This window comes from Canis lupus, chromosome 23, assembly GCF_003254725.2.
Source record: "Canis lupus dingo isolate Sandy chromosome 23, ASM325472v2, whole genome shotgun sequence".
Lineage (NCBI taxonomy): Eukaryota > Metazoa > Chordata > Mammalia > Carnivora > Canidae > Canis > Canis lupus.
Window position 1 is genome coordinate 7376039 of NC_064265.1, and position 26598 is coordinate 7402636.

Consider the following 26598-nt stretch of genomic DNA (forward strand, 5'->3'; position numbering starts at 1 on the left):
GGCCCTCTAGCACACTTTAATGCTGGAGGAGGGTTTCTCAATAAGCGCTCAGGCAACCCACCCATGGCTGGGTGAGGATTTAACCATCAGCCTCCTCTTTCCTGGTGCTGGGTTGTGACAGAATGTCCTTTCTTCTTCACGTGCAGGGTCCTCGTGGGGGCACCAAAGGCAGATTCCAAATACAGCGCTTCAGTGAAGTCCCCTGGGGCTGTGTTTAAGTGCCGTGTCCACACCAACCCTGACCGGAGATGCACCGAATTGGACATGGCTCGAGGTGGGTGGATGTCATTGCCAAGATGGAAATGGGTTCCGTACCCTCACACTTCTTCTTTGTCATCTCAGGGTGGCCTGATCATTAATCCCCTCTTCCATCCATCCATCCATCCATCCATCCATCCATCCATCCATCATGTGTTGAGTGCATATTACTTATTAAGCACTGAGACCTACTAGTGAAACAAAGCAAAGATCTTGCCCTCCTGGGCCATACAGATTAGTGGGCAAAGAGACTATTAAAATGAATAGTCGAGTGCAAGAAGACCAGAGGGGAGGTGGGTAGTTGATCTACACATGATTGAAAAGATTCACAGTAGTTAGCTGGGCAGCTGTGGGAGGCAGAACCTCCAAGCAGAGGAAAGCTTGTGCCATTTTAAAGCACCAAATGAGGACAGTATAGCTGGAGTGGTGAGCGGGAGGATGGGAACATGGGGAGTTGACAACGCGGGCTGGGGTAAGGTGTTAAGATTTTATGTTCTGCATGAAGCGGGAGGCCATTAAAATCAATCTTAGGCTTTATATTTCAAGTAGGGGAAAGATATGATAGGTGGAGGTCTTACAAAGCTCACTTTGGTCCAGTGGAAAATATATGATCCGTCATCTTTAGAATCAGGTTATATACTCGCCTGGGTTCAGAGCCCAGCTCTCCCAGTTACTAGTTGGGACTTACTGGGACTGAGAAAGTTCCATAGCCTCTTTGGCTTCAGTTTCCTTGCCTGTAAAGTTAGGACTAAGATATCTACCTTACACAATTACCTTGACAAAGTTAAGTGAGGTAAGTGTCACATAGATCCGTGCTTGGCACACTTTATTATCCCTTCAGGTCTTCACTTTCTCCAAAGTTCTTTCCCAGCAAGAAATCCTAGCTATATTTTTTTTAAACAAAGAATTGTTAAGATATTCTTTAGCTGAAAAGCAGAAGTGTCCGTGGTGTTCTTTAGTGCCACTCAAAATGACTGGTTTGTGAACTGCTGATTCCTGGTGCATAGCAGAGTAAGGAGCTAGCTTCAGAATGTAAATCACCGCACCACTTCCTTCCTGGAGCAAAAGTCTTGGCGATGAAAAAAATATTGGCTGAATTAAGCAGTCAACAGTGCATCGTGATAGAGTTGATTTACACTTTGTTCCAAGTTCCTCATTTTCTCACTGGCAGGTGACCAGCATTTGGACTGTAGACCACCCTTTGAAAAGCAGCCAGCAGAACATCATTTCTAAAAGGAAGTCTGGCTTTTCTCTTTCTCATCTAGGGAAGAATCGGGGCATGCCATGTGGAAAGACCTGCCGGGAAGACCGGGATGATGAGTGGATGGGGGTGAGCCTGGCCCGGCAGCCCAAGGCTGATGGCCTCGTGCTGGTAAGGCCTCCGGGGGTGCTGTGGAGAAGGGGTGGCACTCTGAGGATGAATGACTTTGTGATTCCTTAGGCAGGCTGGATGGCACGGTGACAAGGGTATGGCCTTGAGGTTGCCTGCTCTGGACTACTGCTTGGACAAATAACTAACCATTATATTTTCTTTATCTGTCAAATGTTTAACATCCGTTCTAGGGTGCAGAGGTACAGTTGTCAAATCATGACAAAATGTGGGTGAAGAGTGCTTCAGAAATCTTATTCATTACGTAAGCATTTTTGTGAGTGTGTGCTTTTCAGGGTATGCGGTATGTGAAATGCACAGGATTTAAGATTATAGTTTGGCTTTTGACACTGGTACACTCCTGTGTAATCCCCCTGTCTCCATCAAGTTATAGATTATTTCTTCCATCCCCCAAAAGTTCTCTTGTGTTCCTTTCTAGTCCATTCCTCCCACCCTGAGTCAACCACTGTTATCATTAGTACTACCATGGATTACTTTTTATATTTCTAGAACTTCATATAAATGGAAACCTACCATGTGTGTTCTTTTGTGTAAGACTTCTTTCGCTCAAAATACTTTTGAAATTAACCCATGTTGTGTGTAGTAGTTTATTCCTGCTTATTCCTACATAGTATTATATATTATGAAATCCATGTTATTTTTAGTGCTTTACAGTTGACCTTTGAACAACACGGGTTGCAACTGCATGGGTCCACTTACAGGTGGATTTTTTTTTACAGCACTGTAAAATGTATTTTCTCTTCTGTAGGATTTTCTTAATATTTTCTTTTCTCTAGCTTACTTTATTGTAATAATATAGTGTCTAGTAAATACAACATACAGAGTATGTGTTAACTGACTCTCTGACCTGCTGGGAAGATCGGTAGGTTCTTGATAAGGTTTCAGGTCAACAGACTATTAAGTTTTGGGTGAATCAAAAGCTATATGCAGATTTTCAAATGCATGAGAGACTGCTGCCCCCAAACCACCATGTTGTTCAAGGGTTTACTATATTTAGTTCCCAAAGTGCATATGATATACTCAGCAGGTTCATTGGGTGCTTTGCAGAGGTACAAAGAGAAGTTTTGACCCTTGAGACCTGTGATGTCCCAGAGCTAGACCATCCAAGGAGGTAGCTGCCAGCCACATGGAGTCAGTATACTTTAAATTTAGCTAAATTAAAAATTCAGGTTTTCAGTCATGCTAGACCCATTTCAAGTGATCAGTAGCAGCACATGGCTACTGGCTACTATGTTGGACAGCACACAGAGAAAACATTTCCATCACTCCAGAAGGTTTTATTAGACTCAACAAAAAAGGAATTTATAATTACCTCGGAAATTTTGTCTACTTTTTTCTTTTTCTTTTACTCATTTCTATTATGGTAGAACACTAAAGTACTTACATAATCTGATGTGAACAGCTTGGTGAATTTTTCTTAACCACACTCCTGCATCCTTGTTGCTAATACCAGAATGTTCCCTTGTGCCCCTCTCCACTGAGATAACCAGTATTCTGACTTCATAGGCCTTTTCTTTTCATTGACTTTTCTCGGAAGCTCTATGAAGATTTTTCTTATAAAAACATAAGATCAAGGAGGGAAAATATTACCAGCTGCCATTCATTGGAGGCTTCCTTTGGGCTACATGCTGTAAAGTGGAGTGTTTTACATATTTATATTTTATCCCAGGGGAAGTAGGTTTTCTGTACAGATCTAGGCAAAATGTTTCCTTCCCCTCTTTCAGGAGCCCACTTTTATGTTAAACTTCGCCATAGCAGAGGCTATTCATGTGAATTTGGCCTGCCTTTTCACCACAAATTTATCATCTGCCCCTTGCCAGGCCCCATGGGGAAGGAGGAAGCAGCTGAATGCTATCACCAGTATGGAGGGGCCTCCCTACTGGAACCATTGTATATCTGTTGAGGGCCCCAACCCTGCTGTGTGTCGCCATGTCCAGTGCTTTAATTACTGTTGCGGTCTTCCTGGACCATCTCCAAACTTCTACATTCCTCCAGACACTGAGCCTGACCCTGACTGGACAGCTCGGCCCCAGGAGGGCTCAAATGCTTGTGTGCCGTCCTCTGGAAAGGAGGGAAGAAGCTGATCCATTTCTAAATCAGGATGGCCTGAGGTCGAAATTCAGGATAGAGCAAGTGGTAGTCTGGTGGTGGTATAACACACCATGCTCTAGAGTGCTTGGAGCTTAGAGCCAGAGGTTGATCCTGTGAAAACATTTCCTCCTCCCACAGAAGGATAACCTCTGTGTGGCCAAGAACTTACTTCCAGAGGGTTCTGTGTCACTGCAAATCAGTCTGAGGAGGGAGCTGTCTCTGGAGATGTGATCAGCCGTAACGATTACAGGAATGAGTTAGCAAAGGATACCAAGAAGGCAGAGCCAGTGCTTAGTGGAGATAGTGCTCTGATATGATAATCTACTGTGATAATCCTGCTCTCATTCATTGCACGCAGAGCTATTTTTCTCATGTTTTATACAATTACTGCTTCATCCATTCAGTAAGTCACCCATGGGTGTTAGAGAAGGAGAAGCATCCAACGGCATTCGTTTCCCTCATGTTTTTTTTTTCTTTTACTGTAGTCAAAGACATAACATAAAATTTACCGTCTTACCCATTTTTATTTTTAATTTTTTAATTTTTATTTATTTATATTTTAAAGATTTTATTTATTCATGAGAGAGAGAGAGAGAGAGAGAGAGAGAGGGAGAGGCAGAGACACAGGCAGAGGGAGAAGCAGGCTCCATGCAGGGAGCCTGATGTGGGACTCGATCCCGGGTGTCCAGGATCACGCCCTAGGCTGAAGGCAGGTGCTAAACTGCTGAGCCATCCAGGGATCCCCCATCTTAACCATTCTTAAGTGTGCAGTACAGTAGCATTTTCTGTGTGTACTTTGTTGGGCTACAGATCTCTGAAGTTTTTCATCTTGTAAAACAAACTCTGTACCATTGAACACTTGCCCCCTTCTTGCTGCCCCCAGCCTCTGACAACCACCATTCCTCTGTTTCTAAGAGTTTGTATTAAATAACTCCCGTAAGTGGAATCATGCAGTATTTATCTTGTGACTGGCTTATTTCACTTGGCATAATGTCCTCGAGGTTCATACGTATTGTAGCATATGACAGTATTTCCTTCTTTTTAAAAATTTATTTATTTATTTTTAAAAGATTTTATTTAGTCATTCATGAGAAACATTTGCACATGTGTCATCTTGCTAGGAAAGGCTTGTCCTGAGTCTTCTCTGTTCCCAGCCCCCTCCATCCTCCCTGGTTGAGACTCATTTTCCTCCTTGAAGCCTGTCGTTTGGTGACAGTGCTTTCTGGAATAAGCTTAGCATCTTTGGGCTCATTAGGAACTGAGCATTATGTTGTTACCTCTGTATGTATAATTTATCTTGTGTGTATGTCTCCTTTATTATGGACGCTGCTTGGGGAGAGGCCACATCTTTTACCCTTCTCATGGTCAGTGCTTGGAGATGATCTCTTCAAAGAGGAGTGTTGAAAAGTGTGTTTGAATAATATAAGGGCTGAGTGTCACTGTTAAAACAACTAGAAAGCAAATCAGTTGCCATCCCTTCTTGGTGGCTGACTGGTAGACAGGGAAAATGCTATAAAATGGCCCTAGAGTGACACCAAGGTACAGGGAATGGTGATGTCATCCATATTTACATGGAGACCTTTTATCCACTTGCTTTTTCTTTCTTTTTTGTTTTTTTAATTTTTATTTATTTATGATAGTCATACACAGAGAGAGAGAGAGAGAGAGGCAGAGACACAGGCAGAGGGAGAAGCAGGCTCCATGCACCGGGAGCCCGACGTGGGATTCGATCCCGGGTCTCCAGGATCGCGCCCTGGGCCAAAGGCAGGCGCTAAACTGCTGCGCCACCCAGGGATCCCTGCTTTTTCTTTAATGTGTCAAGTCTACCTGTCAGGGCTTTCTGCAAGGCAAGTATTTATTTGCAAATTACACACAGGAAGGTGGATGTTTTTCAAACACCTTTTGAATGCTCAAGAGGTACCTGGGGTGTGAGTGTAGGACCTGTATCCCTAGGGAACATAATATTGGATTCCAGGGCAGGTTTGAAGAGGGGGACGTGGGTGGGTTTTTTAAAAATGGCATCTGGTGCTGATTCAAAGTAAAGAACAGGTGGAGAATTTAAAAGCTGTGACAGGGCGTCAAATGTCTCATTGACAAATGATGTTTTCTCACCCCTGAACCCGGCATCCAGCTCTGCCTTTGCCGGGGTCTTGACTTGCAGGTGTTGTGGTACCTTCCTGTTTTCCCCCAGCGAACAAATGATAGCAGGTGCAAACACAGCATCAGGATTTGGGGCAAGTCCCTTTCCTCTCTACGCTGTCCCTGGCACCCCCAGTGTGCAGATGACAGAGAAATGGAGAAAAAGAATTCGTTTCCTGCCATCACCACCCAACCCCCGCCGGCATAGGCATAGACTCTTTTCTTGGACTTGGGAGGGCACCTCCAAATGTTCAAATCTGATGTTTCTGCTTTTCAGTAGTCTCCAAGGCTCAGATGACAAGTAACTGAAGCGTCTAGATTATTTCTGGTGGCAGCAGCGTTCTTGGCTGTGTGCTGTGTCCTCTCCAAGTGACAGGGCAGTCCCTTCCTATTCACCATTTCTCACCTGTCTGCTGTTTTCAAAGCTGCAGAGTCCATTTTTGCATTTACTTCCGTTGCCATGTTTCCTGGTTGTTGGTTAGAGAACTTTTAATGAACTATAACACATGCAAGAAAGGACACACATAATTTGTATTCACTCTGATGAATTGTCATTTGGTCAACATTCTCAGAATGGACTTTCCCAGCACCCAGGGACCTCTTCCCTGTGCCTCCTAAGCCACTCCATCCTCCCTTGGAGCAGGGCAGGGGGCTTCCTTGTTGGGTAGGGGGAGATCTGTGGCATCATGTCCCTGACCCCCTCCACCCACTGTTCTCGGTGGCCCAGGGCCTGGCCCTGGCTGTGGAGGGTGGACCCGAGGTGTGGTAATAGCTCTGGACATCTGTGTAAGAGGGTGGAGATGGGGGCCTATGTGCCTTTGTGGCTGAGCCATTGGGAGAGGCACCCCCTACACCCCGCCCCACACGCTGCCTGCCCAGGAAGGACGTGCTGTTTCCATACAACAGAAAAGACCTTTGAAATAAAAATTGCTCATATTCTCCTTTTAATTTTTTAGAATTAAAAAAACAGTCCTTATAACTGGAAAGATGTCAGACTCTAAGATTTGGGGTGATGCTAGATGACCCTCCCCTTTCTTATGATTATTTGGAATCTGAGTTTGGCCAGTCTTGCTATTTTTAGAGAATACTCTTTTTCCTGTTCTTCCCTGCTCTGGCCCCCTTCCTCCCTCACAGCAGAACTCATTTGGAGAGATTGATGAGGTTAGTAATCCTTTGGAGACAGTCCCTAGGAATTTTTTTTTAATGTAGGAGTCAGATTGACATGTGTGTGTATACATAATGATAATCAGAGCTAAACAGTCTTTTCTTTCTATAATTTATATTCAGAAATACTCTTCATTGTTTTCCTCCATGCATACTGCCTTTGACACTTTGATCTCTGACCTCACAGAATGCCTTAATTTCAGTTTAGTTTACTGTGAAATGTAATATTTGGATTTTCTAGGAATTCTCCAAGATCACTCCTTAAACAGTTTATGGCACTTAAAAAAACAAAATAAAAACAAATGAGGAGACAATAAACTAGACATTAAATGCAGAGTGTCCTTCCTTAGGAGAGTCAGCATGCCCCACGATAAACATCCGCCTCTTTTTATGGTCTCTCCGGCCCAGAAAGACCATAAAATGCAGTAAGCCCTGGAAGCCAGGGGCTTTGCTAAGTCTATAAGTTAAAATAGAAGTAATTTACCTGCCAATTCAATGGCTTGCAAGGCATCAGAATTGAGTCAGAACTAAACAGTTTAAAAATCAACTACTTAGTGGGTTGGAGCGATGATGTGCTTTATGAAGGATTGGTATAGCCCCTTGAGAAACATGCTGTGAATGTGAAACTGTATCAAGTGGAGAGAAATGAAGATGGTTTGCAGTATAAGGAATAACAAGAGATTTATTTTATGTAGTTTAATGTCCTAGGGCAAGAGCCAGTGAGTGTGTGGGCACATTCTTATTTCCAGTAGTTTTGTCCTTGGGCAGAGAGTGCCCTTGTTAGGGGTCCTGTGGGCAGTTGGTTTGAAGGAATGAAGAGCAGAGAGGCTGGCAGACAGTGATTTTCATCATAGGATGATCTGAGGACCCCAAAGAGGCGCCTCTCTCATTTGGTGACCTGGGGATTTCACTGGGCCCCAGAGTGGTTATTTCAGGGGTGTTGGAGCCTGTGGGTAAGGCTGGTAGCCCAACAGCTACTAGATCTGTCTCAGGCGGTGGGTTTGATGGCTGCTCAGGCAGGAATAGAAAGTTTTAAATGGGGATCCCTGGGTGGCGCAGCGGTTTGGCGCCTGCCTTTGGCCCAGGGTGCGATCCTGGAGACCCGGGATCGAATCCCACGTCGGGCTCCCGGTGCATGGAGCCTGCTTCTCCCTCTGCCTATGTCTCTGCCTCTCTCTCTCTCTCTCTCTCTGACTATCATAAATAAATAAAAATTTAAAAAAAGAAAGTTTTAAATGGAAGATGTTTTCTAGTGAGATGAGGAGGACCCTGAAACAGTGGGTTCCAGGCCTGTTTATAATACTTGCTAGCTCTGAGCCCACTTGGGGTTCCCATGTGGAAAATAGGAATTCTGAAGACTCCTTTGTGCACCCTCTAGAGTTGTAGAAGAATATGGGCCATATAAATGCTGAACATGTGGCTTGTTGTACATTTGAAGGAAAGAAAGCAAGAGGTTAAGCACTCTGATTATTTTAAAATGCGGTATTTTAAGAAAACAGATTTGTAGGCCAGAGTGAGGTGAACTGGTAGCAGAAGTGAGTGGGGCACGTCCATGAGAACCGGGCATGCCCTCAGAGTAAGCAGATCGGTGCCTAATCCAAACTTGTGGATATTTGGATGTGGATAGGCCTTCCCACATCAAGTGGGCAGTTATGTCTGAGGGTGAGGCTGGGGGTGTTCTTTGGTGGGTGGGGAAGGGTGCACCCAGCCTCCGTTCCTCCCACTGGCTCCCATTCCAGTGTCTGTTGGAGCCCAGTGCCGGGAAGCTGCTCAGAATGCTGACTAGGGGGTCTGTCCCTAACGGCCTCATCTCACACACGCCAAGCTCTCGCTTGCCTCAGAGCCCTCTGCCCTGAGCCTCCCTCAGGTGCCCTCCCAGGCACTCCCTCACTTTCTCAGGCCTCTGCTCAGATGGCACCTCCTCAGAGTCACCGTTCTTGACCTTCCTATCGAAACCAGCTGATTTCTGGCATGAGGGAACTTTGGGGGTGAGATGGAAACATTTTATATCTTGCTTCGGGCCTGTTCACATAAATGTACACCTTTGTCAAAGTGCATTAAATGGTATACTTGAGACTTGAGCATTTTGCTGTGTGTAAATCTACTTTGAAAATAGAACCATCAACATTTAATTCTGGTTAATGATGTGCACGCTGAAATGTTTCTGTAGGCAACAACAGCCAAGTAAGGGCAATGGTTCAACCTTTGCCCCAAACCAGCTCAAAACAGGAGCTTCCCAAAGTGTGCCCTGGCCCAGCAGCCTCAGGAGGACTAGAGTGTGTCTCTCCCTTCAGACTGACCCTTCAGACTGACCCAGGGCTCTGGCTGTTCATTGCTGTATCCTCAGGCCCAGCACAGAGCCTGGCACACAGTGGGTGCTCAATAACTAGTTGACTGAGTGATCAGATGCACCTGTGAGGCCTGTGTAGCCATCCTGGCCGGAGGGCCTCAAGGTCCATGTTGGGGGTTATTTCCTTTTCACTTGGCTTCCTTTTCCTGCCTTCCCTGCTCTCCTAGGTGATTCCCCAGGGCCCATCCATGCTACTCGCAGCACATACCCTGAAGCTCTCTCCTCTCCTCTGCCCCACCACCCCCATCCTGGGCCACACCAGTATCTGTTCCCACCTGATGTTCACTTCTGCTCTTTCCCACCTGCAGCCTCCACATGGTGGCTGTTCCCTTTCTGAACCATAAAGCAGATCATGCCACCTACCTGTGTCAGCTTCCCTTGCACATCCACCAAAATAATAGCCCTCAAGGTCTACTAGACCCCCATGGGCTAGCTCTGTCTCCTTTCTGACCCCTTCCCTCCCGCCAACGGCCCTCCTCTCCCTCCAACCTCCAGGCCTTTCTCACTGCTTCCTCAGTTCCCAATGACCTCTGTGTCATGCTCAGTGTGGCTGGCTGGCTCTTCTCTCTCCCTGATCTCTGTCCTTCCCACCTACAGAGTCTCCATCCCATAACCCCAGTCTTTCCCTCCCAGGGCTCAGCTCCAGGTATAACCCTTGTTAGTTTACATGTTTCCTGTCTCTTCCTAGTAGCCTTCCAGGGGCTTGTTCTTGTTTAAAGAGGCTGCTGATGCCCCAGATACTACCTGGTGCCAAACCATGGCCGGGCAGGAGGGAGGATGGCTTTCTGGCCCCTCTGTTTGTCTCCTCACACAGAAGAACCTGGCACTGCCAGAGCTCTGCTTTGGCGCCTTCTGGGGCTGACTTCCCTGCTCTGACCTCGTCTCTGTCCTTTAGGCCTGTGCCCACCGCTGGAAGAACATCTACTATGAAACAGACCACATCCTGCCCCATGGCTTCTGTTACATCATCCCGTCCAACCTCCAGGCTAAAGGCAGGACGCTGATCCCTTGCTATGAAGGTGAGCGCTGCTGATCCCTGCCCCCTGCCCCTGCCACAGCACCCCCAACAACTCCCATCATCTCCATTTCCCTCAGCTTTCCAAACTAACTGGGGGGGCAGCCCTGGATCCCTGGTTTGTCTCTTGGCACCCACGGGCCTGCCCAGGGAATGGGGATGAGCAGAGGACCATGGTTTCAGACCCTGCCCAGCCCCAGCCCTCCCCATCTCTGTCCAGAGCCCAGGGTGCTTACCGAGCTATATGAAGTCTCAGCAAAATTCACTAAGCCTCAGCCAAGTGATTAAGCAGAACTTGGTTTTCTGGCACTGCCACATGCTCTGTAGCCCTGGGAAACCTACTTTTTCTCTCTGGACTTTGATGTCCTCTCCTGAAAACCCAGAGGTTGGCTCAGATGGTCTCCACAGTCCCAGCTCCCCAGATGGTCCCAAGGCTCCCAAGGCAGCTCTGTGGACAAATGTCCTGAGGCAGCAGGAAAAGGAAACCCAGATTCAATAATTCCGTGATACCTCAAGGCTGATTTTCCTTCCCATCTGGTCCACATGCTCTCATGTAAGTTTGAAGACCTCTTTACCAAGGGGCGCTTGGGATCTTGGAAAGAAATGTATTTTCTCAGGATTCCTGCTTAAAACCTCCAAACTGAGCTGATTATTATTATATTTTTTTAATTAATTTTTTTGAGCTGATCATTATTTAGTTTGGTTGAACTTGAGCTTTAAGGATTCAGGAAATGCTATCCTTTTCATCAGTCTTATAAATTGTACACTCAGGTTTTCTCTGCCTAATTCTGAGTGAGCTAGCACTTGTTCCCTCTGAGAGCTATGCTGTTAGTATTTTAGTTCCCCCTCTAATTTATTTGCTTGGACTGAAGTCTCCACTAGCCTGTGTCCACATTTCCTCTGGGCCTCCCTGGGGTTTCCCAGGTTTCAAATTTTGTGGCCACCAAAGAGGTTTCTGAGAAATGCTGTCTGGACACATGCATTTTTCTGTCCAGTCCCCAGAGGACCGTTCAGGGCCCTGAAAGGGACTTGGGTGTCCTGAGCAGGTGTTCTTTGCAACGGCCTCACAGAAGAACTGGCAGTGGCCCAGCAGGAGGCATGAACCCTGTCCTTCCGTGGGGGCGAGGCTTATGCTTTCCTTCTGTGTCAGCAATGGGTGAGCTGTGGTGGGACCATGGGGGAAATGGAACTCTGGCCCTGTTCGTCTCTCTGTTACCCCAGGCAGACAAAAACCTCCATGTGAAAAATGGATGTGATGTAGTCAGTTAACGGAGAGGCACAGGTAGTATAAATGCATCCATAAGGGGTCAAGACTGTGTTCTGACCACCCCAGCTTACTCCTCACTTGCCCTACCCCCACGGAAGAAAAGGGGAAGCCCCTGAAATAAGTCTTCGGGTAGCCTGCTGGCCTGGGGGAGGTGAGGGGATCAATCCAGGGATATTGAATCCAAACTAGTTATGCAATAGCCCAGGAGGTTGGTTTTTTTCCCAGAAGACGTGTTGTGAAATGGGGACATGTTGCTGTGCCCACTGACTCTTCTGTGTGCCACTGTAAGTATCAGAACGCAAAAGGACAGACCTCTGAAGAGGTTGCTAGAGCCCATAGCCCCCATGGCTCACACTTGAAACTAATGTGTTGGTAAGTGGCTGTGAGATCAGTGCTGGGCCAGTGTTGGCTTGGGGACTTTACACCATCTGTCATTTAATCTTTATAACTCCCTTCACTTGAGTTTGAATATGGGTAGTTTTCTGGAGGTCATCTCAGAAGACCCCAGTCAGGGCATGGGAAGCGAGAGAGGGAAGGGAAGGCAGCCTATAAGGGATGTTACCTACAGGTTCCTATCCTGGGCAGCTGGGCACAGTCTCTGGGGAGCCCTGGGGCCAGCATAGAACACACCTTGGGATTAACCACCTGTGGTGTGTAGGGGCTGGAGTCTTTCTACTGTTATGTCCTGTGGGGGGGAGGCAGGGAAAGCCCCCCACCCCCATGGAAAGATGCACATTCTGGCCACCAGGCTGCATCCTGGAAATGGTGATGGTGCTGGGGGCCCCTGATGCTTGGCAGGAAGGTGGAAGCCCGTGTGAGCCGATGAGGGCCATAGCTGGGCCAGATGACAGGTCAGTTCAGGTCTGCTCCACATGTCCCTCGTTCACAAGTGCATGTGAACTCTCAGCCTGGGCCTTAAGAGGTGTCATGTATTTCTTCCCCCTCTGGGTGCTTGGGACCCTCACCACGGAACGTGCCCCCTGTGGCTCACTGGTCCCAGAAGAGCTACGTGTGGAACAGACCTGAACTGAACCTGCTGACTGAGTCCAACTAGATCAGCCAAAGCCCGGCTGATCTGTGGGAGGAGTAGTGGGAAATGAATATTTGTTATTTGTCATAGACATTTCATGGTTGTTATGCAGTAATAGCTGACATCGAGCTCGTCTCATGATCCCAGATTCCTTACACAACAGTGGATGTACCATCAACCCAGGCTGCCAGGATTGCTCTTTGACTGTTCCTTGACTTAATGATGGCCAGACAGAGCCAGCAAACAAATTAGCAAAATGGCGGTGCCCCTGCCCAATCGTTTTCCTCCATGGGCTCACATGTACTTCTGTATGTTAACTCATTCACTGGGAAAGGGAGTGATGGAGTATAAGAGCAGCCCCTAGAACAATGTGGCACTGAGGAGAATGTTTCTGTGGTTTTTCTTTCTGTAGGAGGCAAGGGGTGGCAGACACTCAGATTTCTCTAGAAGACTGGCTTGGCAACATGCATGTTGCCGGCCATAGTTAGAGGAGCCTTGCCTGTGCCCTGTTAATTTTGGGGATGTCCACCTCCCAGTTTTGTGGACTACTTTGGGTCTTCAGGCAACTATATTTTCTCTTAATGTGGAAAAACTCGGTGACTCAAACTCTATGTTCCAAGTGAGGGATCACATTACAGCAAGTACAGTACAATAGAAGTACTTCAGAATTCAACAGGACCTTTTGGATATCATCTTAATGAGCCTATCTTTATTGAGGTCTAGGGATGTGGTGTGGCTTTTCAAGGCCAAGTTTTTGTTTCCTTTCTGTTATTCATATGTCATACAATGGAGAGGCAAAGTAGCATGGTAGCTAAGAGCATAGACTCTGGACCCAGCATGCCAGACTTCAAGTCCTGGCTTTCCCCTAAGCTACCTCAGGGGTCTGTGAAAAAGGTGGAGTGAGTTAAAACTTGTTAGTTCTTAGAATAGTGCCCAACATGTGCATGTGCGCATGCGTGTGTGTGCATGTGTGGTAAACATGAATATTTTGATATTCCATATTCTGTGCTAATGTACTGTATGCTAGGCAAATGTTTGTTAATCACTGTGGGGTGACTAATTTGTCTGCTAGGGATAGAGCCCACATAATCTTAAGTGCCTGATAGATAAAACCCAAGTGACACACAGTTCCAGGTGTGAAGAAGTTCTCCATGTACAGGGGAAAACAGGGGAAACATGATCTTTCACAAGTGGGAGAGCTATGTGGGGAGAGAATTTCATGCCAGTGTGTCCTGCAGGGCACCTCTCCCCAAGGGCCCAACCTACATCCAAGGTCTAAGTGGCATTAAGACAGCTTATTTCATTTTCCAGCTGGAGAAATGGATGCCCACTTAGAGTCTGCAGCCAAGCAGGGCTTCCGGAAGAGAGGAATGGTGGGAATCCATCGTTGGTCATGGTGGTGGGTGCTGGGAAGGGAGGGGCCCTGCCTCCTCTGAATGTGCATGCTGTGGAATAGCTGAAGGACCACTGAGGGGTGTGGAAGGTTTGGTTGAGTCCTGCCCTTTTGCACATCTGTCTCTATGGCCCCAGGCCTGTGGCTGGGCCTCCATTGCATGACCTCTAAGGATTACCATCAAGGGCTCCGGAGAAAATTCAGAAGTGCTCAGAAAAACCATGCATTGTTCTCTCACTGTGGCCTTATTGAGAGTTCTTGGAGGGTCACCTGTGCTCTCTTCAGAATGTTGCCAGGTCTGTTTAATAGACGAAAGCCTCGAAGTCTGTAGGCCCCTGTCCAGACAGTCTCAAACTTTTGAATTCTTAAACCATCAGTCTTTGGCACAAAGACATTTTTCTCATGACTTTTCAGGTGCTTCCTGTTTCTGGTTGGGTGGGAAATGCTATCAGAATATCCTGTTTGGAACCAGGAAATGTAGAGGGAATGGGAAACAAAAATGAATTTAGAACACAAAGTAAAATAAACCAATGGAGCATACCATTAAGTCAGCCGTTTAGTTTATGTTTGATATGAAAACAGCATCATTACTACCATATGGTGTTTGGTTTTATCTGAGTGTGTGAGAAAACAAGAAATTCAATGGGATGACATGGGGGAAACTATTTGTAAACTGAAGAGCAAGTGCTATGAAACCTGTTGCTATTGACCAAGTCATAGTTTAGGCTCCTCGAAGTGAAGTTCATGCATTGTTAATGGCAGGCATGGAGATTTCTCTCATCCTTTGCCCTTGAGCTTACTGAGACAAGAAGCCAGAGCTTGGCAGGAGGAGGGCTGTAAACAAGTCATATTTATTTATTTATTTATTCATTTATTTATTTATTTATTTGAGCATACATGTGAGCCGGGGAAGGGACAGAGGAAGAGAGTCTTCAAGCAGACTCCCTGCTGAACACGGAGCCCCACTAAGGGCTCCATCTCATGACCCATGTGATCATGACCTGAGCCAAAACCAAGAGCTGGACACCCAACTGACTGAGCCATCCAGGCCCCCCTCAAGTCATTTTTTTATTGTGACAAAAGAGCCTCACTAATATGGAAAAATTGGGGAGCAATGCTGATAAAGAAGCACAATTAGAGCACTGTTGTATGTTAGGCCCAGTTTCAGAATCTTGCTTTACCACTCACTTGTTACTGTGATTGAACCTACGACGTCTGGGTGATTTTGAGTAATCCCTCTGAGACTCGGTTCTTTCATCTATAAAATGGGGAGATTAGCCACTGAAGAGGTATTTGAGGTATATAAGGTGCTTAGCTCAGAGTGAACACTCGACGAGTATGAATTTTTTAGCTAACTTGAGTGCCTTAATGCTATCCTTAAACCTTCAGAGAAGGTTACTAGCAGATCTTGCTTTAATGAATAGGTAATGAAAAAAAAAATGAATAGGTAATGAAGGGTAGAAAATTGGGTATTACAAAAATGATTTTAAGATCCATGGAAAAAAAAGATTCCATGAAAAGATGACAATTTCATAAATATCTTTAAAGATCCTATTTGCACAATTTATTTGCTGGTAAGCTCTCCTCTCTCCTTTTTGTAGATGATCTAAAGTTTAATCCATGCCATGTTTAAACATTCTCAAGCTGGGAATTGTTGGGGTCGGAATTTATCAAATTTCACTGTGCTTTAAAATTGTTCCATTGATTCAAAAGACTTCTGTGCCATTTTCTTTATTATCTGAGGGTGACTGGCCTTTTATTCCTAGTTGCTTTTGCATCTCTCAAGACAGGGTTCATTTCTAGAAAAGAAAATAGATCACCCATTCACATGTGAAGTTATTTCCCCCCTGTCTAGTGTGAAGTGCTGGAGTTCCACAGGGAATAAAAATCAATCAAGAGCCATTTGCAAATGAAAAGGATTTGAGGTTTTGTCTTGTTTTGTTGTGTTTCTGTTTTGTTTTGGAGAGACCCGTAAGAAGCTGAGTTGATCCATTTAAAAATTTAAGAACAAGCCCCATAAATTTTTATTAAATAAAGAACTTTACATTTACATAGGATTTTATGGTTTCTAAAGAGCTTTCATAAACATTATCTCATTTAAGTAAATACAGCAAATTTAAAAACAGATGTAGTTCTGTATTATAGCCAGTTAATGTGGAGAAGGGACCCTGAGGCTGGGAGAGGGAGGGAGGGTAGCTGGAGGGAAGAACCAGGGCTAGAGGAGGTAACCAAGTCTCTGGCAGTGGCTCTTGGAGTTCAGGGAACCCCATCAAGTTTTAATTTTGGTGCCAAGAATTTTTATCATGGGCACAAATATAGTCTGTACTTCAAACATGTTTCCATACATTGTATGGAATTATTGATTACTTAAACTATATCATCTATATATCTATATACATCTGTATTATCCTTACAGATGTCTAAATTTTATTAATCTCATCTCCTAAAATTGCTAATCTGTATGACAGGTTTTTATTCCTTGGGTTTTATTCCTCTCAGAGAAACTGACAGATTCAGATTTACTGACCGGGTGCTAGGGATTGTGCTAGGGCACTTAACATTTATGAGTAACGACCCCATTTAGGGAGTAAGAATTCTTAACTTTATTGTACAGATGAGAAAACAGACTTGGCGAGGTTGGTGAAGGTCACAGGCTTATCAAGGAGCAAAAGGATTGTTGGCATTGAAATTCAGAGCAGGTTTCTTTGTACCACCTGTTCGGTTCGGATGTTGGTTTTTGTGATTACTGGGATGCTGTGGCCCCTCACTGAGCAAAATCTCCTATTATGTCAAAATTTTATTCTGAATTTTTAGGACACTGTACTAGAGGCTCCTCAAGCTGTATTGCAGTCTTGCAGTTGTAGGCACAAAATATAGACAAGTTCTAGCAGATGCAAGGGAGATGGGGTTCCTCAGCCTGATAACATTTTACTGGTAGGACTATCTGCTCTATGTCCTAGGTGTTTCTTTAACTTGTAGTTATTCTATGAGTGTTAGTTTTGGTCATCATGTGAATTCTTTTTTTCTTTTTTTTTTCTTTTTTTAAGATTTTGTTTATTTATTTGATAGAGGGAGAGCAGAGGAGAGGGAGAGGGAGAAGCAGACTCCCCACTGAGCAGGGAACCTGATGCAGGACTCGATCCTAGGACCCCAGGATCATGACCTGAGCTGAAGGCAGATGCTTAACTGACTGAGCCACCGGGCATCGCATCATGTGAAGTCTACTCAGCTCTGAGCTGAGACTGTCACTGAGATGTGCCTCTATGTTCAGAGTCACTGTTTTTGGAGGGATGAAAGATAACATACAGTGTACAGTGTCTTGGGCATTTCAGGCTGCTGTAACAGCAACCTAAACAACAAACATTTATTTCTCACTGTTCTGGAGGCTAGGAAGTCCAAGATCAAGGCCCTGACCTATTCAACGTCTGAAGAGGGCCCTTTTCTCTGTCCTCACGTGGTGGAGAGCAGAGAGAGGCAGGCTCTCTAGACTCCCAAGAGGGTACTAATCCCATTTATGAGGGCTCTGCCCCTGTGGCCTCATCTAATGCTAATCCCCACTGCCTGATACCAGGGAGTATGGCTTTAACTTAGGAATTTTGGGGTGACACGCACATTTAGTCTGTAACACATAGTACGTTGAATGTAGGTATACTGTATTGTGCCTGTAAGTTGCTTGTTTCTGTTTCTGAAGTAGGGAGCTGGCAAAATTGGTACTATTTAAAGATCACAAAACATTACAGATTTTTAAAACGTTTTTTATAAAAAAATATATAACATAAGATTTACAATTTTAACCATTTCAAAGTGTGCTGTACATACATTCACTAGTGTGCAGCCACCACCACCCATCCCTAGAACTTTATCATCATCCCAAACTGATACTCCGTCCTCATGAAACATGGTCCCCTCCACCAGCCCCAGGCCCTAGCAACTGCCATCCTGCTTTGTCTCAATGAGTTTGACTTCTTCAGAGACCTCATATAAGTGGAATTATGCAGTCTCTTTTTGTGACTGGCTTATTTCACTTAACCTGATGTCCTCAAGGCTCATCCATATTGTAGCATGTGTTAGAGTTTCCTCATTAAGACTTAATATTAAGACAATACTCCACGGGATTCATGTGTATACCACATTTTGTATATCCACTCATCCACAGATGGAAAACATTTTTTCCTAGGGCTAAGAATGTTATCACCACAGAGCGTGTGTGCTCTGTGAAGCATGATGGTGTCTCTGAAGCAGATTGGCAGTCAGCAAGCCTGCCCTTTACTCCTGCCTCAGGCTAATTTGCTGTGTGGGCTTAAATAAGCTGCTTGCTCTCTCTGAGCCATGGTGGCTTCATCTGTAAAAGAAAGAGATGAGGTTCAGGTGATAGATGTGCTCACAAGATCTTGTCCCCTCTGAAAGCTGCTTTCACATAATTGGAAGCTGCTGGCTTTATGTAGTTTACCTTTAATGCCCGCCATAGCTTAATTGTCCATTATTTTGAGAAAATGTTTTCCCTTGCTCTCTAACCTAGCTATTTAGGTCATTTACATTTTTTTTTTCCATTTAGACTGTGGTGCCGCACAACTGCAGGCAGTTTTGTCTTTTCAGTTTTATATGTTGAAATGCCCCAGTTACTAGTAGAGATCTGTCTGCCCAAGTTCATTGTCCTCTAAATTGTTTAATGACCAATTATTTGATGTTCACTCAGAAATTGAGCAAAAATTCAGGAATAATTTAGGACTAGAAAGCTGCCCTCCTCCCATTTCATGGCTAAGTTCAGGAGCTATGGAAAAAAACAATTTTAAAATTGATGCATTAAAAAGACTCTCTTTGAAATAGGAAACTTTCTCAAATGGGAAGAGAGATTAGTAGGAATAATATGTTACACTGTCTGTAAATCTTGATCTTTCCACGGGTTGATTTTATCCCACCAGCATTTCTGGAAGAGTGCAGGAAGTGACCCCACCCCATTTAATTCTTGAATGAATTAAAATTCATTAGTGTAAGCTCTGTGTATTGAGTTGTGGGTTGTGAACATTTGGAAACTAGCATTTTTTCCCTTTCTGAATTGCCTTCTGTTTAGACAGGGTTTAGTAAAACCAGCAGCTAAACCAAGGAAAATACTACCATTTTTAGAGCAGAGGAGCCATACAACTTAATGGATCGTGTGGAACACAGGCCAAGTAATTCAGACCCGCCCACAGCAGAGAGAAAGGGCTTTGCTCCAACCTGTTTCTGCCTCTTCCAGGTGATTTCCAGGTCTCCTCGCTCAACCACATCTTTCTTCCAAGATTCGGTTCCTGTGGATTTAACAGTGTTAGGTTTGTTATGGAAGGACAATAGGCTGCTGTCATGACAACCCTGATCCCCCCTTTGCTGCTTCAAGGTGGATAAATGTTGTGTCCCACGCAGTGAGGGAGGGAACCAGCTTGTAGCTCTCCACCTGGCCACATCCTGGGGGCAGCTGGACAATGCGTGGACGTGTCCAGGAGCTGCCCACGGCAGGGCCGCAGCCTGTGTGTGTGCGGGACAAGTTCTGGGAACCCCAGAGCTTGGGGGAAGTCCCACCCCATCCTTGCAGCCTGCACGGCCTGGACTTCTCAGTGGAGGAGGGATTGTGACCTGGGGGGTTCCTTGAGGACCCCGGATGGGGCAGCTTCTTATCTCCATACCTACCTCCCCTTTCAAAGCTCTATGGTATAGAGGGTTTCCTGCCTTCTCAGGAACTGGATCTGCGTGTTCTGTCCTGTTCCTCCTGAGGCCCTAGGGGAGATGGGATTGCCCAAGGTAGAATCAGCCAACCTAAGTTTGGAAAGCCCAGAAACATCAATCCTGTGGGGCCCTGCCCTACTCCAATCGCAACTGCCACCATCCTTAGGCCTCTGGGGTTCATGATGGCTCTGGGTAGAGAACTCAGAATTCCTGGTACCCAGGACTCCCTTCCCAGCAAGGCTGGGGGTGAAGGTAAGGGAGCCTGACTGATCGGAAGACAGAAGGTAGGGCAAGCAGAGCACAGGGCGCAATGGTCCAAGGGAAGGGAAGTTGGAGAACCCGGGTGCTTAGTGGCCGGAGGAATGTACCCAATCTTCTTACATTGCCGCCCAGGCCTTGGGTCTATGCACAGAGCCACATGTGTGCACACCCTCCCTTACCGCTCCAGCACCAGCACATCCCAGTCACTGACACGAGGCTGGTGTTGGGGACAATGAAATAAATGATTCATCTTGCTGTTGAATAAACCGTGAGGGACAAACACTTTTTGTGACGGGGAGAGGGTATCATTTACATTTACCTGCAAGGTCACTCAGACAGAGAAGCTGAAGAGGACTTCTGGAAGGCTGTGAATGGCTCAGATAGGAAAGGGTCTAACCCAGTCACACCAGTTGAGCCTTCCCAGACTAGAGTTGCTACTACTGCCTCCCCTCACCGCAAAGCATGTGTAGTGGGATGGAGTGGGGTTGGAAGTATTAGGACTGGAGCCTGTTCCAAGTTGAAGTGGTTAATCAAGAGTTACAGAAGTTTCTGGGAGGTCAGAGTTACGGGTACTAGTCTGGAGCCCCACGTGGTTGGATTTGATTCTTTGTCTAGAGCACTCTGAGAAGGTGGGTATAGGCCCTAGAATCTCAGAAAGTCAAAGCCAGTGGGACGATGCCTTTGTTCTGTGTCCCTGGCCCTCGGACCTCTGATGAGGTGGTCCCAGCTCAGGGACACTGGGGCTGGCTTCTAACGGTACCTTGATGCTGGCTAAGGGCAGGGGTGCTGGTGGTAGGGCTTTACCTTGCAGGACTTTCTCACGGGGCCAGGAGTGGGGTACTCCTAGATTCCAATATGGCTGTGCCCCCCTTAGAAGTCCTGGCTCCTGCTTCTGGCGTAGAGCTGGCCAGCACAGTCCAGGGATGGGGTAGAGAAAGACAAGTTTTATATCTACTATTTTTGGAGTCCCCATGACAAAGGAGACCTTGAGACTGTTTCCTTTAAAACATGAGAGATTCCTACAGAATTCTTATTCATGTCATAAATTTATGAGGCCTACACTGGTGTGTCCTGCACTGTAGCTTCCTTCAGCTGGTGGGGTCTGAATTTTCTTTGTTTCATTTGCTTGAGAGTTACAGTTGAGTATTTAACCTCTCAAGTCAGTGGGGGTGGATATGCTTTTTTGCCAGACCTTCCAAATTTAATATAACTGTTTGTTCAGTTTGGGACATTTTGATCCTTCTTGCCATTATGCTATTTGATGTAGGTTTATTATTAATTTTTATTATTTCTTGCTATCAGACAGTTTGATGCACGATCTCTTTATGACTTTGCACAAGCCCCACTCCCAGCCCGGGTGCAAGATTTTGCAGAGAACAGGCGAGTTCCATCGTCCCTAGGTTGCTTTCTGGCAAGGCCTGAGTTCTTCTTGTAATAACAGGACAAGGCGGGAGGAACTGATTTAGCCCTTGCAGGGAAGAGGAGTAACTCAATTGACATTCCGTTGTAATTTAGCAGTCGGTTAATGGCCACTTACTGGAAAATGTTACCAGGCTTTGTGGTGAGTGTTGTTAGAAACTGAATTACTCTGTATATTTCCCTAGGGCCCTCTAGAGAAGCTCGGGGCTGCAGGAAGTGGCATTGTGTTGCAATCACAGCTTCATTGTTCCTTCATATTATTTATTTTGTTTCAAAATTAAGTATATTGCCTTTAATGGTACCAGACACTTGCCAAGAGCCCAGAGGTGACATGGGGGGATCACTGGGTTATTTTGTTGGGTCGCCCGGGGCCTGCAGGTGCTGAGGGACCGCCACGAGCCCGTGTCTGGCAATACAATTAATTTGAGTCATCTGACTGCACGTCCCTCGGTCTCTATGTCTTTACCCATGTAATTGTTTCAGCTGGCCGGTCACGTCCTTGGGTTTGTGTGATCACTCTCTCCGTAGATCCTTTGATAGGCCGTAGGGGTGAACTAAGGTGAATGTAGGCTTTGCCATTTACTAGCTGTGTGACGTTGGGTGATTGACCTAACCTCTCTGAGCCTCACGGTTTTACCTATTAACGGATAGCAGTATGGGTTCCCAGGGAAAAGGGATTGATGACATGGCATGCGTGGATGTAGCTAATCATTCTTCCTTCCAACTTAGAAATAAAACAGTGACACCGAATGCTCCTTCGTCGGGTCAGAGTGTTGGGAACTGTGAGGACATGAACGTAACCATTTGTGTCTATCTTGACCTGGAGAGATTGCCCCGTTTACGGAAGGTGGAGGCGTTAGCATGTTGCGTGCACCGTGGGGGATAGTGTAACCCAGTCCAGGAGCAGGAGCGGTGGGGGCCCATCTCCCCGTGGCCCCCGGCTCCTCTGGCTGCTTTCTGGTCCGATGGCAGAAACCCTCTTGCCTCCAGCCCTGTGCAGTGTGGTGTTGGGAGGCGTGGTTATCTCCCAGGACGCTGCACACAGGGGTGGCCACACCAAGCCCTTTCTGGGTCATGGTTTCGGCTCCTTTTCCTACTGGGGCTCTCCATCGTTTCTGAAGTAAATGAAATAATCGTCACCAGCCTCCCACTTAATGACCACGGCTGCCGCTCCCCTTTCGCCACGTGTGTGGAGGAAGTCGGCCGGGGCCCTTGGCAGCCTCACGGCCCGGTGGCACCGGAGCCTGGATTTTTGAGGTCCGGTGGGTTCCCGAGACTCGCCTTCCGCGCCCCGGCCTGGAAGGTGTCCCTGGGCCCAGCCCCGGCCCCGGCCCCCCGCGCTCGCGGCTGCCGCCCACGCCGGCCCACACTGACGAGGCTGTGGTTTGCTTCTCCCCTTCCCTGCCCTCCAGAGTATAAGAAGAAGTACGGCGAGGAACACGGCTCCTGCCAGGCCGGGATAGCGGGCTTCTTCACGGAGGTGGGTGTCGGCCCTCGGGCCTTTGCTCCCTTGCTGCCTTTCGTTGCCTGGCGGTGGTCTCGGTAGCCTCTTGAGCTGGGCCTGCTGATGCCCCCGCATACTTGAGCTGTGGGGGGGGGTTCTGATCCCCGGATGTGATATCCAGGGAAGGTTTTTTTTTTAATGATAAATTTATTTTTTATTGGTGTTCAATTTGCCAACATACAGAATGAGGATGAGCCCAGTGCTCATCCCGTCAAGTGCCCCCCTCAGTGCCCGTCACCCACTCACCCCCACCCCCCGCCCTCCTCCCCTTCCACCACCCCTAGTTCGTCTCCCAGAGCTAGGAGTCTTCATGTTCTGTCTCTCCAGGGAAGGTTATTGACATTGGTGGGCACCTGCTGGCCAGAGGCCCCATTGGTGGGCTCATTTGGAGGATGCACCTCTTTGGACAGTTTCTCTAAAGAGTCTTCTTGACCCTGAGACCCATGGAAGGAACTGATTCAAGAGGGTGCAGGCGAGAGGGTGCTCAGTCACCTTTGTGTCTCATTGCTGGCAGTGAGGAGGATATGTTAAGCATCACCTCCTACCATCCTTCCTTCCTAGGTGGAGAAATGTTATGGTTTTATACATAACTCAGCCAGCCCCTTCCCCACATTCCAAAGGACTGTGGACTTGAATACTTCTGTACCTGTGCAGTCATACCACGATCTTTGGTTGGTGGTACAACGTTAGGGACTGTTCTTAAGTGATGCTTACCTACTGTGAGTTCACTCTTCACATCAACCCCTGATTTCTCAAGTTGCCTTCTGTGTACAAAGCTCCATGTCAGGTCCCATAAGTGGCTTTGGCATCCATGTAGTTGCTCAGGCCCTTCAAAAAAGTACTTTTTATTTCTGATTCACCTGCAATCCTATTATTTTAACCTCCTAAGCATATCCCAAATGTGACAGCTTTAATTCCCCACCACCATCATCCTTCTGGAAAAGCCATTGTCATCGCCTGGAGATATATATTCTGGTCTCGAACTGATCTCCCTGCATTTGTTTCGTTTTGTTTCATTTTGTGTGTGTGTGTGTGTGTGTGTGTGTGTGTGTGTTTGCTTTTGTAATAAAATACACATAACATGAAATTGACCATTTTGACCATTTGGAAGCAAACAATCCAGTGATATTTAGTACATTCACAGTGTTGTGCAACCACAGCCTCTCTAGCTTGAGAACATTCCTGTCACCTCCATGTGCATCTGTTCTCCACCCCCACCCTGTGTTTTCTGCACACCAGCCTGAGGAATCTTTCAAAATCAAACCCTATCATTCTGCTCTGTGGCTTCCCATCACATGGTAGATTAAAATCCAAACTCTGTGTCTTGGCTCATGGGCCTGGCTTTCTGACATTCTCTCTCTTCCTCTTGCTCCAGGATAGCAGAGAGCTGCGGGAGGGGACACCCACCGGTGTCCAGAGCTTTCTGATCTGAAGCAAAGCTGCCCACCTTGACTTCTGTTACTGCTATTTAAATTCAGAAAATAGCAATGCAGCATTGAATTCACAAAGCAACATGGAAAGGGTAGAAAAGTCAGAAATGCTGTCTTTCACTCTCAGACCAATAAATACGAGATGCTTCTTCCTGTTCCTGCAGTCTGCACCCTCTAATTCTTACTATATCCATTCGATGTCACTTTTGTAAGATCCTTATGACCATCTACACAGAATTCCATGGGAGGCCTGGTGGATGGTGCCACCCATCGTCCTCACTGCTCAGGCCCAAAAGAACAAGATTCCTCTCTTATTTCCTCTCCTGCATCCAAACCATCAGGGAATCCCACTTCCTGTGCTCCCCAATCCTATCCCAGAGGCCTCCATTTCTCTCTACCTCTGCTGCCACCTGCAAACCTAGGGCACCACTGCAGGACCCTCCTAATTTCCTGCTCCCACCCTGCCTTGAGGCAGCCTCTTCCCATGCAACTGCCACAACTACCTCCTAGAAATGAGAAAAATATTGTGGTGCTCCTTTGCCCAGAACCTTTTGTATCCCCCTCATACTTACAATAAGATCCAGACTCCTCTACATGGTTGCCCAGGTCTTCCTACCTTTCCTGCCTTACCTGTTATCTGGCCTCCTGGTCTCTTTGCCTCCAGCCTCAGACAGTTGGGACTTATGCTGGAACATACCAGATTCACTGGCAGCATTGGGCTGGAGGTCCCCCCACATGGTATTTTTGTGCACAAGTTCACACTTCTGCAGAAGAGAAATGTGGTAGAGGACTCCAAAGCTATTCAAACTTTGAATTTGGGTACATTCTGAAAAATTGTACTCCAGAAGTGTTTGCCAGCTAACAGCCACCCCCCCCACATTGTTGTGTCATTGATCCTACAGTCTCTCACCAGTATCTGTTTTTGTCATAATGAAAAGGTACCTCATTTTGCTTTAATCTCCCTTTATCTGAGTATTAATGTAGTTTAGTATTCTTCAAATGTTAGCCATTTGTATTTTTCTAGAAATTGGCTGTTTTTGTTCTTGGTTCATTGTTCTGTTCTTTTTTTCTTTTTCTTTTTTTTAAAGATATTTATTTATTTATTTATTTGATAGACAGAGGTAGCAAGAGAGGGCATGAGCAGGGAGGAGAGGTAGAAGCAGGTTCCCTGCTGAGCTCCAAGCCCAACATGGGGCCCAATCCCAGGACCCCAGGATCATGACCTGAGCTGAAGACAGATACTTAACCAACTGAGCCACCCAGGCACCCCATTTTTTTTCTTTTTTTTTTGATTAACTGATTTTTAGAAACTTGTAAGATAGTTTCAACACTAATCTCTCATCTCTTATATGTATTGTAATTTTTTTTTTACCAGTCCAAGTTTGCTTATGGTGTCTTTATAGTACTGCCATCACACATTCATGTTTGTCAAATGTATCAATCATTTTCTCTCTGGATTCTAGACTTCTCAGAAAGGTCATCCCTCTCCTAAGAATACGAAATATCCACCTATATTTTCTTATAGTTTTGTAGGTTTTCTTATAGTTTTATAGTATAGGTATACTTTTATAAGTTTTTAAAGAAAGATTTATCTCTTTAGTACATCTTGGGTTTCTTTTCGCAAACATTATATGGTAGAAACAAACTCCATTATTTTCCTAAATGTGTAGGTGATTATTTTCTCCTCCCCATTGATTTGAAATACCATCCTGCCATATGCCAGGCTCACACTCTTCTTCCATCTGTATGCACATTTAGGTTTTTTAACTTCTGTGGCTGTCACTTCTCTGGTAGGGTCTAGCAAAGTCTGACTCAGCCCAGGAGGCAAGAGGGTACCACTGTAAGTCCACAAGCAGGTGATGGACACCATGGATGGCAGTGCTGAGAGGGAGAGGTTGTATGGGCTGCTGTGCCCAGGACTTTAAAAGTGGGAGGGCCTGGGGGAGGCTGTGATGTGGTCTAGCTACAAAACAACAGGGCAGGAAGAAAAAATGCTCAGGGGAATTGGAGACTATTAAGACAGTATCAGTGGGCTGGGTTACTAGAGGCCTATGGGTTGGAGGAAGTAGGTTGTGAGCCAGGGTTCTAGAGAACAGGGGGTCCCCAGTGGCAAAAGGCTGTCTAGAGAAGAATCACTGGGGGAGGTAAACGAATGGGTCTGCTTTCAACACGTGCAGTGTGAGGTGA

The 26598-nt window shown here is 46.1% G+C and overlaps 1 protein-coding gene and 1 long non-coding RNA gene across 4 annotated transcripts in view; one reads left to right on the forward strand and one right to left on the reverse strand.

The window, feature by feature from the left end:
• ITGA9 (integrin subunit alpha 9) overlaps positions 1 to 26598 on the forward strand; it is a 354014-nt gene that overhangs the window by 15356 nt on the left and 312060 nt on the right. For all 3 annotated transcript variants that reach the window (XM_049099727.1, XM_025461318.2, XM_025461319.3), the window contains exons 2-5: positions 147 to 274; positions 1524 to 1630; positions 10288 to 10411; positions 22890 to 22957. In XM_049099727.1, the coding sequence (XP_048955684.1) occupies positions 147 to 274; positions 1524 to 1630; positions 10288 to 10411; positions 22890 to 22957 (427 nt within the window). The remainder of the gene's footprint in view (positions 1 to 146; positions 275 to 1523; positions 1631 to 10287; positions 10412 to 22889; positions 22958 to 26598) is intronic.
• On the reverse strand, positions 17948 to 25270 carry LOC112668770 (uncharacterized). Its single transcript, XR_003141865.2, has 5 exons — positions 25042 to 25270; positions 23696 to 23809; positions 19762 to 19848; positions 19315 to 19385; positions 17948 to 18439 (listed from the first exon to the last, which is right to left on the reverse strand). It is a non-coding gene; the product is annotated as an uncharacterized LOC112668770 (long non-coding RNA).